Raw genomic sequence first — 18,336 nt, 5'->3', positions numbered from 1 at the left:
CAATAATTTTACTGGGGGAATCAAGCTGGTCAAATCAAGGTTCAATATTTATCTGCTTTTCAATTTATTTCCTCATCCCCAACCTCCTCCCAATCCTTAGTGAAAAGATCTCAGCAAATTAATATTTTGAGAACACATTCATGCTGACAAGTACCCAATTACAATATTTCTTTTAAGCAGTTTCTTTGAGTCAAGTGGGATATGCTTTTATCCCAGTTCTATTGATTCTGAGGTGGATGAACAAATTCTATGTTAGGCCACATAGTGACTTGCATGACAAGTGGTTACTTAAGAGTTGATGTGCTGCTTCATTTAGTTCTTAGGCAATGACAGTTAAGTGACAGTGAAGTCTTTCACCGATTGGATCTTGATATTTTGGGTCCAAAGCTTTCAGTAGATGTTTGTGGGTTACTTTTAATACACCTACCAGTACATCAACTACAGAGTCCTAAAAATACAAGATTTTGGTCAAAATGTTTGAACAAAGACAACTGAGGACATTGAACTTTGCAATCATCATCTAAACAATTCAATTCAACATACCATAGTCTCTTTCAGTACAGAAAATATAAAACTTCAATAACAAACAGACGAGCAAATTTCACTCCATATATTGTAACATCTCAGCATGCCAAGAGGTTAAATTTGATTTTGGACAAGATCAGCTGTTACACAGCAGAACCATTTCCTCTGAGCAATCTTGAAGGGAATGAATAATACTAATAATCATGTGAAGTGATAAGCCAGTACACAAGACCTACAGAAAAACATCTCAGGCAATCGAAACAATTCCTTGTGCAAAACGTTAAAGGTGGAAAAGTTCAGAAGATCACAGAATTGAAGGATATTGCTAGTGCTGTGTGAAACATTGGACTGAATTAATTTAATGCACTTCACCTCAACCAATGGATTTTCTGCCACAGCTGTAACCACCACTCTGACTGCAAGTGCTTCTGCTCTGGCAATTGTATGGGCATCTGCTGAGACTGGATATGATAAGATAGATAGCACACACTGAAAAACACCAGCCTGGCGTGGAAGGAACATCAGTTTTAAATCTTCAGTAACATGAGGGCCAATTATAGTTTTGTTCTTGAATATCCAGCACTGGTGAGCAAATGCATCCATCTGGAAAGTATAAAATAGATAAAAGTGAACTGAACAGTTAATTGATAGCTGATAAGCTACTGCATCAGACATCCAAACATATTAAAAGTACTGACTCTGAGTTCAACTTGTTAAAGTCAGGCTGCTTACTTCGACTTAAAATTTTAATAATCTCTGAAAGCAACCTCAGAAACAGCATGTTTAATGAAATTGTTAACTTGGTGTAGGGTGCATTATTACTTTATTTGCTGATTGGCACCATGTAGTTCTGGATAGTACAAATTTCATTGGTAGCAGGGTGAGATTGAAGTTTTTCCTAGAATGTCCGAAAATATTTTTGCAAGTTGTTAACTAAAGGGGAAGTGCTTCATGAAACCAAACTGTTATTAAGTGAGTTTATTCCCCCTTATCCAGAAGGCGAATAATTACTTGTCATAGGACTAAAGTAGACATCTGAAATTAATTATGTGAAATCAGCCCTGAAGAGACAGAAGTAGTCAAAAATGGGTGGGGAATAGTTTGTTCAGGGGGAAAGAATCAAATGCTATGGACTCTTCTTCCGAAGAGATGACTTGGAGAAAGTCTTAGGACATTGGAAATAATGCAGAGGTTCCAAACTCTTATTAGGAAACTAGGCTGGGCAGGTGGCAGAAGGTTTGTTAGAGCTGTTGGGGAGTGTTGGGTACTAGCCTACAAAGTACCCAGGACATCTTCAAGGAGCGGTGACTCAGAAAGGCAGCATCCATTATTAAGGACTTCCAGCACCCTTTTCTCACTGTTACCATCAGGAAGGAGGTACAGAAGCCTGAAGGCACACACTCAGCAATTCAGGAACAGCTTCTTCCCCTCTGCCATCTGATTTCTAAATGGACATTTTACCCTTGGACACTACCTCACTTTTTAAATATATATCCTGTTTTTTTTTTTTTTTTACACGATTTTGAACCTATTCAATATACGTATACTGTAATTGATTTATTATTATTTTCTTCTATATTATGTATTGTATTGAACTGCTGGTGCTAAGTTAACAAATTTCATGACACATGCCAGTAATAATAAACCTGATTCTGATTTCAGAACCCTAGGGTGCAGTTCATCTGGTCCAGTAATGACTTGTGTACCTTTAGGTCTTTCAATTGCTCGAGTACCTTCTCTCTTGTGAAAGTAACTGCACCCACTTCTCTTTCTCCACACACTACAGCATTAGGCATACTGCTAGTGTCTTCTACAGTGAAGGCTGATGCAAAATACTCATTTAGTTCATCAGCCATCTCCTTGTCCCCCATTATTATTTCTCCAGCCTCATTTTTTAAAATCTGTCCTATATCCACTCTCATTTCTTCTTCATTTTTTAACATACTTGAAAAAAAACTTTTACTATCCACTTTGATATTATTTGCTAGCTTGCTTTCATATTTCATCTTTTCCCTTCTGATGTTTTTTTTAAATTCCTCTCTGTAGGTTTTTAAAAACTTCCCAATCCTCTATCATCCCACTAATTTTTGCTATATTGTGTGCCCTTTCTTTTGCTTTTACAATAGCTTTGACTTCCCTTGTCAGCCATGGTTGTACAATTTTAGCATTTGAATATTTCCTCATTTTTGGAATAGACATGTCCTGCACATTCCTCCTTTTTCCCAGAAATGCACCCCATTGCTGCTCTGACATCCTTGCCAGCAGCTCCTTTCAATTTACTTTGGCCAACTCTTCTCTCATAACACAGTAATTTCCTTTACTCCACTGAAGTGCTGCTACATCATACTTTACTTTCTCCCTATCAAATTTCAAGTTAAACTCACTGGTTCCTGAGGGTTCTATTACCTTAAGCTCCCTAATTGCCTCCAGTTCATTACATAACGTCCAATCCAGTATGCTGATCCCCTCGTAGGCTCAACTGCAAACAGCTCTAAAAAGCCATCTCTTAGGCATTCAACAAACTCACTCTCGAGATCCATTACCAACCTGATTTTCCTATAGACCTGCATGTTAAAATCTCCCATGACTACCATAACATTGCTGTTTTGACACACCTTTTCTATTTCCTGTTGTAATTTGTGGTCCACATCACAGATACTGTTTGGAGGCCTGTAGATAACTATCATTAACATCCTTTTACCCTTGTAGTTTCTTAAGTCAACCCACAAGGATTCAACATCTTCTGATCCTGTCACATTTTTCTACTGATTTGATGACATTTTTTGCCAGTAGAGCCACACCGCCCCCTCTGCTGACCTTCATATCCCTCTGATATAATGTGTAACCTTGGACATTCAGCTCCAAACTTCAACTATCCATAAGACCATAAGATACAGGAGCAGAAGCGGGCCATTCAGCCCATCGAGTCTGCTTTGCCATTCAATTATAGGCTGATCCAATACTTCCAGTCATCCTCACTCCCCTGCCTTCTCCCCATTCCCTTTGATGCCCTGGCTAATCAAGGACCTATCTTTCTCTGCCTTAAATGCACCCAATGACTTGGCCTCCACAGCTGCTCGTGGCAACAAATTCCACAGATTTACCACCCTCCGACTAAAGTAATTTCTCTGCATCTCTGTTCCAAGTGGACGTCCTTCAATCCTGAAGTCGTGCCCTCTTGTCCTGGACTCCCCTACCATGGGAAGTAACTTTGCTATATCTAATCTGTTCAAGCCTTTTAACATATGAAATGTTTCTGAGATCTCCCCTCATTCTCCTGAACTCCAGGGAATATAGCCCAAGAGCTACCAGACGTTCCTCATATGGTAACCCTTTCACTCCTGGAATCATTCTCGTGAATCTTCTCTGAACCCTCTCCAATGTCAGAATATCCTTTCTAAAATAAGGAGCACAAAACTGCACACAACACTCCAAAAGTGTGGTCTCATGAGTGCCTTATAGAATCTCAACATCACATCCCTGCTCTTATATTCTATACCTCTATGCCAATATTGCATTCGCCGCCTTCACCATCGACTCAACCTGCAGGTTAACATTGAGGATATCCTGCACAAGGGCTCCCAAGTCCCTTTGCATCTCTGCATTTTGAATTCTCTCCCCATCTAAATAATAGTCTGCCTGTTTATTTCTTCCACCAAAGTGCATGACCACACACTTTCCAACATTGTATTTCATTTGCCACTTTTTTGCCCATTCCCCTAAACTATCAAAGTCTCTCTGCAGGCTCTCTGTTTCCTCAACACTACCTGCTCCTCCACCTATCTTTGTATCATTGGCAAATTTAGCCACAAATCCATTAATCCCATAGTCCAAATCATTGACATACATCGTAAAAAGCAGCAGTCCCAACACTGACCCCTGTAGAACTCTACTGCTAACCAGCAGCCAGCCAGAATAGGATCCCTTTAATCCCACTCTCTGTTTTCTGCCAATCAGCCAGTGCTCCATCCATATCAGTAACTCTCCTGTAATTCCACAATCAGTTCTTTCATCTTACTAACATTGAGTGCCAGGTTGTTGCTGCAACACCACTCCACTAGTTGGTGTACCTCGCACCTGTACGTCCTCTTGTCACCACCTGCGATTCTACCAACAATGATTGTATCATGAGCAAATTTATAGATGGCACTTGAGCTATGCCTAGCCGCATAGTCATGGGTATAGGGAGAGTAGAGCAGTGGGCTAAGCACACATCCCTGAGGTAAACTAGTGTTGATTGTCAAGGATGAAGAAATGTTATCAACAATCTGCACAGATTGTGGTCTTCTGGTTATGAAGATGAGGATCCAATTGCAGGGGAGGTACAGAGGCCCAGGTTCTGTAACTTCGCACTCAGGATTGGGGGAATGATGGTATTAAATGCTGAGCTATAGTCGATGAACTATAGCAGTCAGAGGTTGAAAATGTCCTTAAATACTCCCACCAGTTGGTTGACCACAGGTTTTCAGAGCCTTACAAGGTACTCCATTGGGACCTTCCGCCTTATGATGGTTTACTCTCTTTAAAGACAGCCTAACATCGGGCTCTGAAACAGAGATACGGGGTCATCAGGCACAGCAGGGATCTTCACAGATGTAGTTATATTCTCCCTTTCAAAGGGGGCATAGAAGGCGTTGAGTTCATCTGGTAATGAAGCATCGTTGCCACTCATGCTATTGGGTTTGGCTTTGTAGGAAGTAATATCTTGCAAACCCTGCCACAGCTGTCGTACATCCGATGTTGCCTCCAACCTCGTTCAAAATTGTCTCTTCACCCTTGAAATAGCCCTTCGCAAATCATACCTGGTTTTCTGGTACAGGCCTAGGTCATCAGACTTGAATGCCACAGATCTAGCCTTCAACTGATGACGTACCTCCTGGCTCATCCACGGCTTCTGGTTTGGGAAAGTACATTAAGTCTTTGTAGGCACACACTCAGCTACACAGGTAGCATTAGAGATTGCGGTGGCATTAGAAATGACCTTTCAAAAATCATTGTACTCTGGCATAGTGCCAGAAAATTGGAAAATTGCAAATGTCACTCCACTCTTTAACAAAGGAGGAAAGCAGCAGAAAGGAAACTATAGACAAGTTAGCCTGACCTCAGTGGTTGGGAAGATATTAGAGTCAATTGTTAAGGATGAGGTGATGGAGCACTTGGTGACACAGGACAAGATAGAACCAAGTCAGCATGATTTCCTTTAGGGAAAATCCTACCTGATGAACCTGTTGGAATTCTTTGATAAGATTACAAGTAGGATAGATAAAGAGGATGGTGCACACATGAGGCTGCTTACCAAATTAAGATACCATGGTATTAGAGGAAAGTTACTAACATGGTTGGAGCATTGTCTGATTGGTATGAGGCAGCTAGTGGGAATAAAAGGACCCATTTTTGGTGGCTGCCAGTGACTGATGGTGTTCCACAGGGGTCGCTGTTAGGACCACTTTTTTTATGCTGTATATAAATGATTGAGTTGATGGAATAGATGGCTTTGTTGCTAAGTTTGCAGGTGATACAAAGATTGGTGGAGGGACAGGTAGTGTTGGGGGATCAGGTAGGATGCAGAAAGACTTAAATGGATTAGGAGAATGGGCAAGAAAGTGGCAAATGAAATATAATGTTGGAAAATGCATGGCCGTGCACTTTGATAGTAGAAATAAATGTGCGGACTATTTTCTAAACGGAGAGAAAATCCAAAAATCTGGAATGCAAAGGGACTTGTGAAGAACAGCCTAAATATTAACATGCAGGTCGAGTCGGTGGTGAGGAAGGCAAATGCCATGTTAGCATTCATTTCGAGAGGTCTAGAATACAAGAGCAAGGCTATGTTGCTGAGGCTTTAGAAGGCACTGGTGAGGCCTCACCTTGAGTATTGTGAACAATTTTGAGTCCCTCATCTTAGAAAAGAGATGCTGGAATTGGAGAGGGATGATTCCAGGAATGAAAGGGTTATCATATGAGGAACATTTGATGGCTCTGGGTCTGTACTCGCTGGAATTCAGAAAGATGAGGGGGGAGGGGGGGATCTCATTGAAACCTTTGGAATGTTGAAAGGCCTAGACAGAGTAGATGTGGAAAGGATGTTTCCCATGGTGGGAGAGTCTAGGACAAGAGGGCACAGCCTCAGGATACAGGGGCGCCCTTTCAAAACAGAGATGCAAAGAAATTTCTTTAGCCAAAAAGTGGTGAATTTGTTGCCACGTGCTGCTAGAGGCCATGTCGTTGGGTGTATTTAAAGTAGAGACTGATAGGTTCTTGACTGGACATGGCATCACAGGTTACGGAGAGAAGGCCGGAAACTGGGGTTGAGGAGGAGAAAACAGGATCAGTCATGATTGGCGGTGTAAACTCGATGGGCCAGATGGCCTAATTCTGCTCCTATATCTTATGGTATGTGTCGAGAAACTTTGCATTTAGTGATCAAAATTCCATTGGTTTTAAGATAATTATGGAGAAGAATAGGACAGGTCGTTCGGTTGAGATTCTATATTGGAGAAAGGCCATTTTTTATAGCAACAGAAAGGATCTGGTATGTGTGGTTTGGGATAGGTTCCTTTCTGGCAAAGGCATGCTTGGTAAGTGTGAGGCCTTCAAAAGTGAAATTTCAAGAGTGCAGAACTTGCATACTCCTGTAACAATAAAGGGCAGGTTAAGGGAACCTTGGTTTACTTGGGGTATTAAAACCCTGGTCAGGAAGGAACTGGTGCATTGCATACAGGCAGGCAGGAACAAATGAGGTACTTGAGTATAAGAAGTGCAAGAGAACATTCAAAAAGTAAATCAGGAGAGCTAAAAGAAGGCATAAAGTTACTCTGGCAGACAAGGTGATGGAAAATCCCAAGCACTTCACCAAATATAAACAGCAAAAGGATAGTCATCATCATCATTATGTGCCATGTCATATGACATGAGTGATCATGGTCTATGACCACTTGTACTTGGCAAATTTTTCTGCACAAGTGCTTTGCCATTGCTTTCTTCTGGGTAGTGTTTTTCCAAGACAGGTGACCCCAGCCACTATCAACATTCTTCAGTGATTGTCTGCCTGTCATCAGTGGTCACATAACCAGGACTTGTGATATGCACCAGCTGCCCATATGACCATCCACCACCTGCTTCCATGGCATCACATGATTCTGATCAGGGAGCTACACAGGTGGCACACATTACCCAAAGGTGACCTGCAGGCTAGTGAATGGAAGGAGCATCTCACACTTCCTTTCGTAGAGACAGATCTCCACCTTGCCACCCAAAAAAGGATAGTAAAGGACAAAATTGGTCCACTTGAATATCAGCGTGGTTATCTATGCATGGAGCTGAAAGAAATAAGGGAAATCTTAAATGGATTTTTTTGCATCTGTATTTACTTGGAAAATGGATGCAGTCTAAAGAACTTAGGCAAAACAGTAGTGAGGTCATGGACCATATCCAGATTACAGAGGAGGAGGTGCTTGCTGTCTTGAGGTAACTTAGTGTGGATAAGTCCCAGGGCCTGACAAGATAGTCCCTTGGACCTCATGTGAGGCTACTGCAAAAACTACAGAGGCCCTGGCAGGTATGGTGCCAGAGGACACGTGGATAGCTAATGTTGTTCCAATGTTCAAGAAAGGCTCTAAAATAAACTTGGAAATTATAAGCTAGTGACATCAGTAGTGGGTAAATCATTGAAACGTGTTCCAAAGGAAAGAATATACAAGTATTTGGATAGATGAAGCCGTTAAGGGATAGTCAACATGGTTTTGAGAGTGGTAGGTCATATTTAACCAATCTTATCGAGTTTTTCAAGGATTTAACCGAGAAAGTTAATGAAGGCAAGGCAGTGGATATCTACATGGGTATTAGCAAGGCCTTTGATAAAGTCCTGCATGGGAGGCTGTTCCAGAAATTTCAGTAGATTGGCATTGAGGATGAAGTCATAAACTGAATTCATCATTGGCTTTGTGGAAGAAGGTAGAGTGGAAGCAGATGGCTATCTCTCTGACTGGAGGTCTGTGGTGTGCTGCAGCAATCAGTGCTGGATCCGATGATGTTTGTCATCCATATCAACAATCTGACATACTAAACCTGATCAGCAAATTCACGGATGACACCAAGACTGGGTGTGTAGTGGACAGCGAGGAAGGCTACCATAGCTTACAGCAGGATCTGACACATTGGAAAAATGGGTTGAGAAATGGCAGATGGAATTTAATGCAGACAAGTGTGAGGCATTGTATCTGGGGAGGATTAACCAGGGTGGGACATACACAGTAAAAACTAGGGCACTAAGGAGTGCAGTAGAGAGAAGGATCTGGGAATACATAAACTGGCATCACAGGCAGATATGGTTGTAAAGAGAGCTTTTGGCACACTGGCCTTCATACATCAGAACACTGAGTACAAAGTTGGGATGTTATGTTAAGTTGTATAAGACGCTGGCACGGCTAAATTTGGAGAATTGTGTGCAGTTCTGGAAACCTGCCTACAGGAAAGATATCAGTAAGATTGAAACAACACAGAAAATTTACAAGTATGTTGACTTGAGTTTAAGGAAAAGTTGAATAGAGGAGTTCTGTATTCACTGGAGCAAAGGAGAATGAGAAGAGATTTGATAGAGATAAACAAAATTATGAGGGGTATAGACAAGGTAAATGTTAGCAGGCTTTTTCCGCTAAGATTAGATGAGATCAGAACTAAAGGCCATAAGTTAAAGGTGGAATGGGAAATATGAAATATTTAAGGGGAACTTTTCTTTTACTCAGAGGGTAGTGCAAGTGTGGAACTAGCTTCCAGTGGAAGTAATGGATGCAAGTTCAACTGAAACATTTAAAAGTTGTTTGGATAGGTACATGGATATGAGAGGTATGGCGTGCTAAGGTCCAGGTGTGGCTCAACAGCAGAATAACAGTTCGGCATGAACTAGATGGCCCGAAGGCCCCGTTTCTATGCTGTTGTGTTCTATGATTCTATTTAACCAGTGTTGAAATCTACCAAACATCATGTACAAAACGCAAGGAATACTAATATTCTTTCCAGCGTTCCAAAGAACATTATTTTAAAAAAACAAAAGCAGTGGTAACAATCTACTATTTCCTGGAAGTACGCAAAAGAAAACAGAGCAGACAGCAACACTGATGTACTTGGATGAGGATAGATGGGACGGAGCAGGTTAGAAAAGATCAGTAATGCTACCGTGGATTGGTTGGGCTGAATAACTTTTCTGTCCCGTATATCAGCAAATAAACAGCACATCTAATACAGCACTAATGAAGAAATCTCAAAAACAAATTATTAATCTTAGAATATTATTAACAAATAAACCCATATGGCTTGTGTAACTGAGCTGGTTAAGAGCTACACTGCCTTGTCTCACTTCCCAGCATCAAGTCTGAGTTCTTCAATATATGTGGGATCATCAAATAATTTTGCTAAAAGCTCTGTCTACATCTGTGATGGAAAACAGCACTGAAAATGTGCACCTTCACACAAGACAATTAGAGAATGATGTCATGGGGACGAGTTGGATTGAACAATGTTTTCAACTTCAGCAAAACAGATCTTCGTCTTAAAATTAGCATCACTTGCATTCAGCACAACCATGTAATTTCCAAATCAGTGTAAAGTTTCAGATCAGCATCAGGTGTAATATCACCAGAAAATGTTGTGAAATTTGTTAACTTAGCAGCAGCAGTACAATGCAATACATGATAAATATCAGAAAAAATAAATCAAGTATGTATGCGCATATTAAATTGTTAATTCAAAAATCGTACAAAAACAGAAGAAAAAAAGTGAGGTAGTGTTCATGGGTTCAATGTCCGTTTAGAAATCCAATGGCAGAGGGAAAGAAGCTGTTGCTGAATCACTAAGCATGTGCCCTCAGGTTTCGGTACCTTCTTCCGGAAGGTAACAATGTGAAGAAGGCATCCCCCAGCTGGTGAGGGTCCTTAATACTGCCTTTCTGAGGCACTGCTCCTTGAAGATGTTTTGGATACTACAAAGGCTGGTATGCATGATGGAGCTGACTAATTTTACAACTTTCTGTAGCTTCTTATGATCCTGCGCAGTAGCCGCACCCCCCCACCCCCATACCAGATAGGGATGCAGCCTGTCAGAATGCACTCCATGTGACGAATGTTTTAGGTGACAAACCAAATTTCCTCTAACTTTTAATGCAATTGTCTTGCTGTTGCCTTCTTTATAGCTACATCGATATGATGGGACCAGGTTAGATCCTCAGATATTGACACCTAGGAACTTGAAATTGCTCACCCTCTCCAATTCTGATCCCTCTAATGAGGATTAGTTCACCTTCCCTTGTCTTACCCTTTCTGAAGTCACAATCAGCTCTTTGGTCTTACTGATTTTGAATGCAAGATTGTTGCAGTGACACCACTCAACTAGCTGTTATATCTCACTCCTGTACACCCTTTCGCCTCAATCTGAGATTCTATGAACAATATTTGTATCACCAGCAAATTTATGACATTTGAGCTATGACTAGCCACATAGTCCAAGGTGTAGAGAGAGAGAAGAGCAATAGGCCAAGCACACATCCTTAAGGTGTGCAAGTGTTGATCGTCCGTGAGGAGGAGATGTTATTACCACAGATTGTGGTCTTATGGTTAGGAAGCTGAGGATCCAATTGCAGAGGGAGATCCAGAAGCCAAGGTTCTGTAGCTTTTTGATCAGGACTATAAGAATTATGGAGTTAAATGCTGTGCTATAGTCAATGAACAGTATCCTGACATGGGTGTTTGTATTGTCCAGGTGATCTAAGGCTGCGTACTGTATGGAACTGTACCTTCACTACAAAAATATGAAATATGTATTCAGGAATAAATAGTATACCAGTACTAAACCAACCTTTGTCAGCCATAAGAGTACATTCAAGGCTAGTAATGGCTGAAAACAGAACAAAATGCCTGAAATTCTCCAAAGTGTAAGCATATATTAACCCTAACTAATTGCAAAGTTCGTCTGTTTACATGTTGAAAATAATACAAACCTTCTCTCCATTCAGTGAAACACTAACTATTCCAATTGATAGTTGCATCCACCGTTCAGTTGGATTGCACATGTGAAGTGATGTTTGAGATGCTATTCCAACACAGCAAGAATTTGGAATCCTCAGTTCCTCGGGGACCAACACATGACCTAATTCAAACGTTAAAGTTCAAAGTCAATCCATTATCAAAGTCACCATATACAACCCTGAGATCAGTTTTCTGGAGGACATACACAGTAAATCTAAGAAACACAATAGAATCAATGAAAGACCTGTTGGAAACTACTGCCTTTAAAAGTTTTGTACTTTTTAACTAACATATTTTTCACACTCACTGGCATAAAGTGGTATAGCAGCTAAACTAACAGTTCACCACCTTTCTCATTTTTCATTGGTTAAGTATTAGCACATTACCCATGTGATATAATTGTTTTAATTATGTAGCCTATGAACTAATTTAGCTCTCAGGAATTTCTCTTATCTACAAAAGTGATAGATTTTTCAGAAACACCATCTTTATTCTTTTGTCTTGCACTCCTTAGCATCATTTCCCAGCTCTTATTTAGTTTGTTTATTATTTATATATTTGCTTGTACTCCAAAATAAACTAAAATCTTGGAATTAAGACTGCTTGCATATTTGACTCTGGGAAAACTCCTCGAAGGATCAGAAATTAACCAGAGATCCAGCAGACTATACCCACAAGATAGGCAAACAACCAATATGCAGAAGACAACAAACTACAAATGCAAAAAGAAAAAAATTAATACAAAATATTATATTAAATGGGAAATGGACAGTTGATATTTTAGGGTGATACTCTTCCTCTAGTTCAGATGAAACATCTTGACCTGAAATGTCAACTATACTCACCCTGTATAGATGCTGCATGATCTGCTGAGTTCCTCCAAAGTCTCCAAAGTTTTGGATGCCTACTTTCACTCACTTCAAAGATTAGGTGTCTTATGAATGCAGTCAAATCCCATTTTGTCAAAGGTAGTATACAAATTCATGTCAGTAGGCTGAAGAGTCAGCAGATAATGCATTTGAGTTCCTCAAACTACCTTGATTGAGACTATTTGATTTAACTGACCATAGGTCTACTATTTTCCTTAATGAGGGCTTAAAACACAAAATCAAATATTAGATTTGTAGCTATGCCTTTGTTGCAGGGGGTGGCTTCACAAGTCGGGAACACTACTTATGGAAGGACGGGAAATGAAGAAATGCTCATACTATTTGGCTTGTAGACATTCTTCAGCAATCATTTTTCTGCTGATTCTGAAATTTATAGAACTTTTCAAAAACAAAAAGGGCTCACTGCTAGTCTATTAATTACCTTCTTGAAGAGAACAGGTGAAATTTATCTTTGCTTATATATAGAACAGGACTAATTGACATCAATATATCTAGTCGCCCATATTTTCTCAATGCATTTTGTACTAGTTTCAAATTAACAAGGGCTTTAATTATTTAATACTGGGACAATGCTATTCAAATATTTACATATTGCAATGTGTCCGACAAGTAATTTTAGATATCCGTTTACTGTAGATATAGTGATCGTTTAACAACTTATCATTTTAAAAAAAGCAACATCATCTTTAAAATACTTACCAGCATCTCTCATCTGAAGTCCACCTGGCCAATGATCAAGCATGTCCATTCTTGAAGACTGATAAACAACGGGTTGTGTTTGAAAATTAGAATCCAGTGGCATAGCATGTGTATTGTACAAATGAGCTGGGTTCTGCATCCTCATTTCTAATTTAGGATCATTATGAGTTCCAAAAGCTTGAATATTCCCCATGAATATGTTAGCACCTGGCAAACCACCTGGAAGGCTACATATATTGGATGACAAAGTGCTCCCCAAGTAACATGAAGTTAAAGGCACATTTAGGGAATTTGAACTGGTGGTCAAATTGCCCAGATATTGCTGGGCCAGTGGAGTTGTTAATAATGAATTTGCAGTAAGTAATGTAGGAACTCCAGGTATATCTGAAATAGCTTCATGAGGTTTAAAACTTGAAATAGGCATATATTTGCTCGTCATTCCAATGGTATTTATGGAGGCTGCATTCAAGGATTCTACACAAATCCTTTCATTCATCTTGGTCTTGAGAGGTGCACCAACATTATCAGCTTGCTGGCGTGCAGGTGATCCTTTATACATGACTGACTTGCCTGACACTGATGGAGATGCATCGAATTGCTGCAATTTGACATTTTCAGATTGTGGAGAAGGTAACTTATTGGATTTTAATAAACTCTGTCTGTCTTCCTGTTTACTCACAGGACTTCTGTTTTCATTGCTTTCCTGCTTATCATAACATGATTTTCTTAGTTGTGGACTAGAATTCAAAGAACCATTTGTACATCCATCCAACGAAGTTCGGAAAGTCATCTCACTTGTATTGACTATACTTTGATCTGGTGTTGTAGAGGGACTTGCTCGAATAATTGTTGTGCTTAATTCAACAATTTTATCATTCTATGGAAGAAAGAGAAATGTTTTTTTTAAATTTAGGTACCGTGTGAGTTAAGCTAAATTGAAGGGCTGTCTAAATATGCAATAGTAATAATAACAGCATGGAATAAAAATCATTGGGTGCTGATAACTTCATACACAGTTATGGGTTCTATACCATTATTTGGTCTTCTGGGTTTTAGGAAGTCAATGCCTAATATCATTTAGTTAGTTTCAGAACTCTGGGTCACTGTGTGACCAGTCAATTACATCCACAAATGTCATTTTTAAGTACACAGTTTGACAGATTTGAAGAAAATAATAGCACAGCCTCAGGATAGAGGGGCGTCCATTTAAAACAGACATGCCGAAAAATTTCTTTAGCCAGAGAGTGGTGAATTTGTAGAATTTATTACCACAGGCAGCTGTGAAGGCCAGGTCATTGGTTGTACTTAAGGCAGAGCTTGATAGATTTTGATTAGACATGGCATCAAAGGTTACGGGGAGAAGGCTGGGAAATAGGAGGTTAAAAATAAAAGGATCAGCCATGGCTAAATGGTGGAGCAGACTCAATGGGCCTAATAGCCTAATTCTACTTCTATGTCAAAGGTCTTAAATTCACAACACAGTACTTTACAATGTTCTTCAAATAATGAAGTCTTAGGAACAGTAACCCAAATGTGTCTTGCTAGTTTTAGTTTAGGGATCAGGAGGATCTTACAAATCAGAAAAGAATGGTCAAATAATTAATAGAGAAAATGAAAAAGAAAGCAAGGAAGAGGATGCCAGTGTTAAGTCAGTAAAATATCAAGCCATAATTGCGGATGCTACAAATTTGAAATAAAAACGAAAAATTGAAAACACTCAGTAAGTCAGGCATCATCGACAAAAACACAAGCCAAGTTGTAGTCTGAGAACTAAGAAAAATTTGAAACCTAACACATGTTCAAGCGTGAAAAGTAAATCAATGGGAATGCCTGTGGTTGGAGAACAACAGAAATAATGACACAAATAGTATTAGAGCAGAGGCAGGGTGTCTTGCTAACTGCAAACGATCTGTCTGGAGGAAATGAAAATAAAATAGCAAGTGAGATATACTACATAGAATAGCCCTTTGGCCCACCACATCAACCATGATGCCCTCTATACGAATACCCTGTGTCCAAATAGGTCCTTATCCTTCGATACCATGTCTATAAGTGGACATTTGTATTCCTCTTAAATACAGTGACTCAAAAATGACTGCAAACTCTTGAAATGTTTTCCCTGAAAATATTGTGGATGCTTGGTGTTGGAGAGCATTCGAGTCAAAAATCGTTAGATTTTTGGATACCAAGGGATATAGGAATGCTGAATTCCAACTATTTGCCTGGTATCCTGTGTTTCATGACTGATTTCTGAATAGTCAATGCAGATTTATGTGCTTTTTGCTAAATGCTCAACCTGGCTTTCAAACTTGTCTCTAAGTCTTGTGACCTCTCCCAATCTTTGAAACATGAGGTAATGCACACTTCCCTTGGCTTTTATTATTCATTTCTAATGCCACTACTTTCAACTTCTCTAATTAAAAATGTTGGAATTCCCTTCCTAAATCTGCCATACTATCTCCTCATGTATCTCAAATACTTTGCTGTTAATGTTTTTTGTGAAGTGTTGTGGAACATAAAGTATTAACACTAAAAGGGAATTGGTTCAGCCAAGAATCCAATATAAATTTCAAAACTTTCTTACCTTAGCGTTCACCAGACCACCAATGGCTGTGCTATTCTGCAGTGTTGTATCAATAGCAGAAATATAACTCAGTCGGCTTAGATTTGAGCTGCAGTACAAAGAGGATGAACTGCTGGGAACAAAGTACTACTTTCAGACAAAGAGCAGCATTGCCATTGACTATAGTTCATAATAAGATCAATGAAACCATGTGCCAGTTTTTTTCCTCTTGATTATTGTTCTATGTCCCTCGCTACTTTGACACTGATTGACCTCTCACAGTTACTCAAATGCTCTCCTATCAGAGTTTTTCTTCTCCAGCCCTTTACCTTTCCTACCCACGAAGTTTCACCTATCACCTTCTAGCTCAGCGGTCCCCAACCGCTGGGCCGCGGACCGGTACCGGGCCGTAAAGCATGTGCTACCGGGCCACGAGGAAATGATACGAGTCAGCTGCACCTTTTCCTCATTCCCTGTCACGCACTGTTGAACTTGAACACAGGGTTGCCAACTGTCCCGTATTTAGCAGGACATCCCGTATATTGGGCTAAATTGGTTTGTTCCATATGGGACCGCCCTTGTCCCGTATTTCCCCTGCTAAGGTAGAGCGTTCCTATGAAGTTGTTTGTGCCGAAATGGCATAAAGCACAGAAGCAATTACCATTAATTTATATGTGAAAAATTTTTCAGCGTTCCCAGACCCAAAAAATAACCTACAAAATCATGCCAAATAACACATAAAACCTAAAATAACACTAACATATAGTAAAAGCAGGAAGGATATGATAAATGCACAGCCTATATAAAGTAGAAATAATGTATGTACAGTATAGTCGGGAAGATTAAGCCAAAACCAATTTGTGGGAAAAAAATCAGCACGTACGCGCATGCGCACACAGGTGCCCACACAAGGCCTCATGGTCATGGTAGTCTTTCCTGGGGTAAACACAAGTGTCCCGGGATTTGACTGCTAATTTTGTCCCTTATTTGGGAGTGAGAAAGTTGGCAACCTTAACTGTAAAAGACATGTTGAGGTGAGTTTAACCCAACTTGGACCCCTCCCCTCCCACCCCGGTCAATATTGCCGATATTAAACCGGTCCGCGGTGCATAATAGGTTGGGGACCCCTGTTCTAACTAGTCCTGCTTCCCCTCCCCCCACCTTTTTATTCTGGCATTGCCCCGTCCTTTCCAGTCAGAAGAGTCTCGGCCCAAAACATCAACTGTTTATTCATTTCCATAGATGTGCCTGACCTGCTGAGTTCCTCCAGCTTTTTGTGTGTGTTGCATGAAACAAGGAATTTCAGCCAGGTACTCAACCATGCAGAGTACAGTGAACACCCTAACCTGATCCTTATTCTTGGAGGCAGGACACATTTTACATAGAGGTGATTGCCATCAGAATGGATCCCAATTCATCTGTGATTATCAGACTCAACTTAAGACCAGAAGTCAGTTTGGACTCTGCAGTTTGGTTTAATTCTACACCAGTTATTATCTAAGAAATCATTAAAAGAATATAGATATTTACCACAAAGGACATTAAATCATAAATTATTTCGCTCACAACCAACTTCAATTTTAATCCTAAATGCCAGAATATTTCTATTTACTTTGCTGTTCATACAGACTCAAGAAATGAGATGATAACATGATCAGTTTTGAATCCATGGCAGAGCGTTATATAGAAACTTGAAGGACTTTGACAAACTGAAAGAGCTAATGGTCCATTACTATCGGTCAAGATGGCGCCAGTAAACAATGATTTCTCGGGCAAAATCTTCCAGACAGCTAATCTTTCCAATTATTTCACTTCTCCGCCTTCTGCTTGTTCTTCTCATCTCATTTGTGTTATGGAAACTGTTGAAGCCTGAGAAGTACAGTTTGGAACTCGATCGAAGAATCCACCACAATGCTGTGTCCGGACAGCTGCCTCGTAGAGATCACACTCGGGAGGCGAAAAGGATTGAGGACACAAGCTGACTCATGGAATTGAGCAGAGACGAGGCACGGGGTTATGAGGCATCGAGGTGAATGTGGCAGGGGTTCAGCAGCCTGACACATTCAGCCCTGGATTAGCAGTGTTCGGACCCATGTTTTTACTGAAGGACTGAGTTCGTGTGGCTGCTCTCATTATATGCAGATGAAAAGTTTCCGATATTCTGAGATTTATGTGATTATTGAACCATACTTTTTATTGGTTTCCTTTAATTCTTTGTTTTCTTTCTTATGGCTGATTGGTGGGTGGGTGATCTGTTATTTTTTGCGTGTAAAGGAGGGGTTGGGAGTTTGGTGCTACTGTTGCAAGTGACAGGGTCAGGTTCTCTCTGTTTTTTTTCTGCAAGTGATGGGGTTGGGGACTGTTAATGTCACTTTTTTTAAAAAGCAAGTTACAGGGTTGGGGACTATTATTGTTATTGGGTTTTTTTTCCCTGCGAGTAACAGGGTTGGGGACTGTAGCTGTTCTTTTCCCAGCGAGTGACTGGGTCAGGAACTGTTAAGTGTCACTTTTTTTATGTCAGCGATGGGATCAAGGATTATTATTGTCCCTGTCATTTTTCTTACTGTTGGGCGAGCATTTTTGGGGTCAGCAAGTTCTGTTTCTTTTCTTTTCCATGCCGGGGCGGGGGGGGGGTTGTTGA

General features: G+C 40.2%; 1 protein-coding gene across 11 annotated transcripts in view; it reads right to left on the bottom strand.

Moving 5' to 3' along the window:
* The window catches only part of cep192 (centrosomal protein 192), a 228,056-nt gene that overhangs the window by 104,520 nt on the left and 105,200 nt on the right, over window positions 1–18,336 (bottom strand). For 9 of the 11 annotated variants that reach the window (XM_072258457.1, XM_072258408.1, XM_072258373.1 and 6 more), the window contains 4 exons: window positions 15,717–15,828; window positions 13,133–14,009; window positions 11,516–11,664; window positions 898–1,128 (listed from right to left, as the gene is read on the bottom strand). In XM_072258457.1, the coding sequence (XP_072114558.1) occupies window positions 898–1,128; window positions 11,516–11,664; window positions 13,133–14,009; window positions 15,717–15,828 (1,369 nt within the window). The remainder of the gene's footprint in view (window positions 1–897; window positions 1,129–11,515; window positions 11,665–13,132; window positions 14,010–15,716; window positions 15,829–18,336) is intronic. The other 2 variants (XM_072258382.1, XM_072258388.1) reach the window with 2 other exon arrangements.

This window comes from Mobula birostris, chromosome 1 (assembly GCF_030028105.1).
Source record: "Mobula birostris isolate sMobBir1 chromosome 1, sMobBir1.hap1, whole genome shotgun sequence".
NCBI classification, from domain to species: Eukaryota; Metazoa; Chordata; class Chondrichthyes; order Myliobatiformes; family Myliobatidae; genus Mobula; species Mobula birostris.
This window is presented reverse-complemented; position numbering and strand designations above follow the sequence as displayed.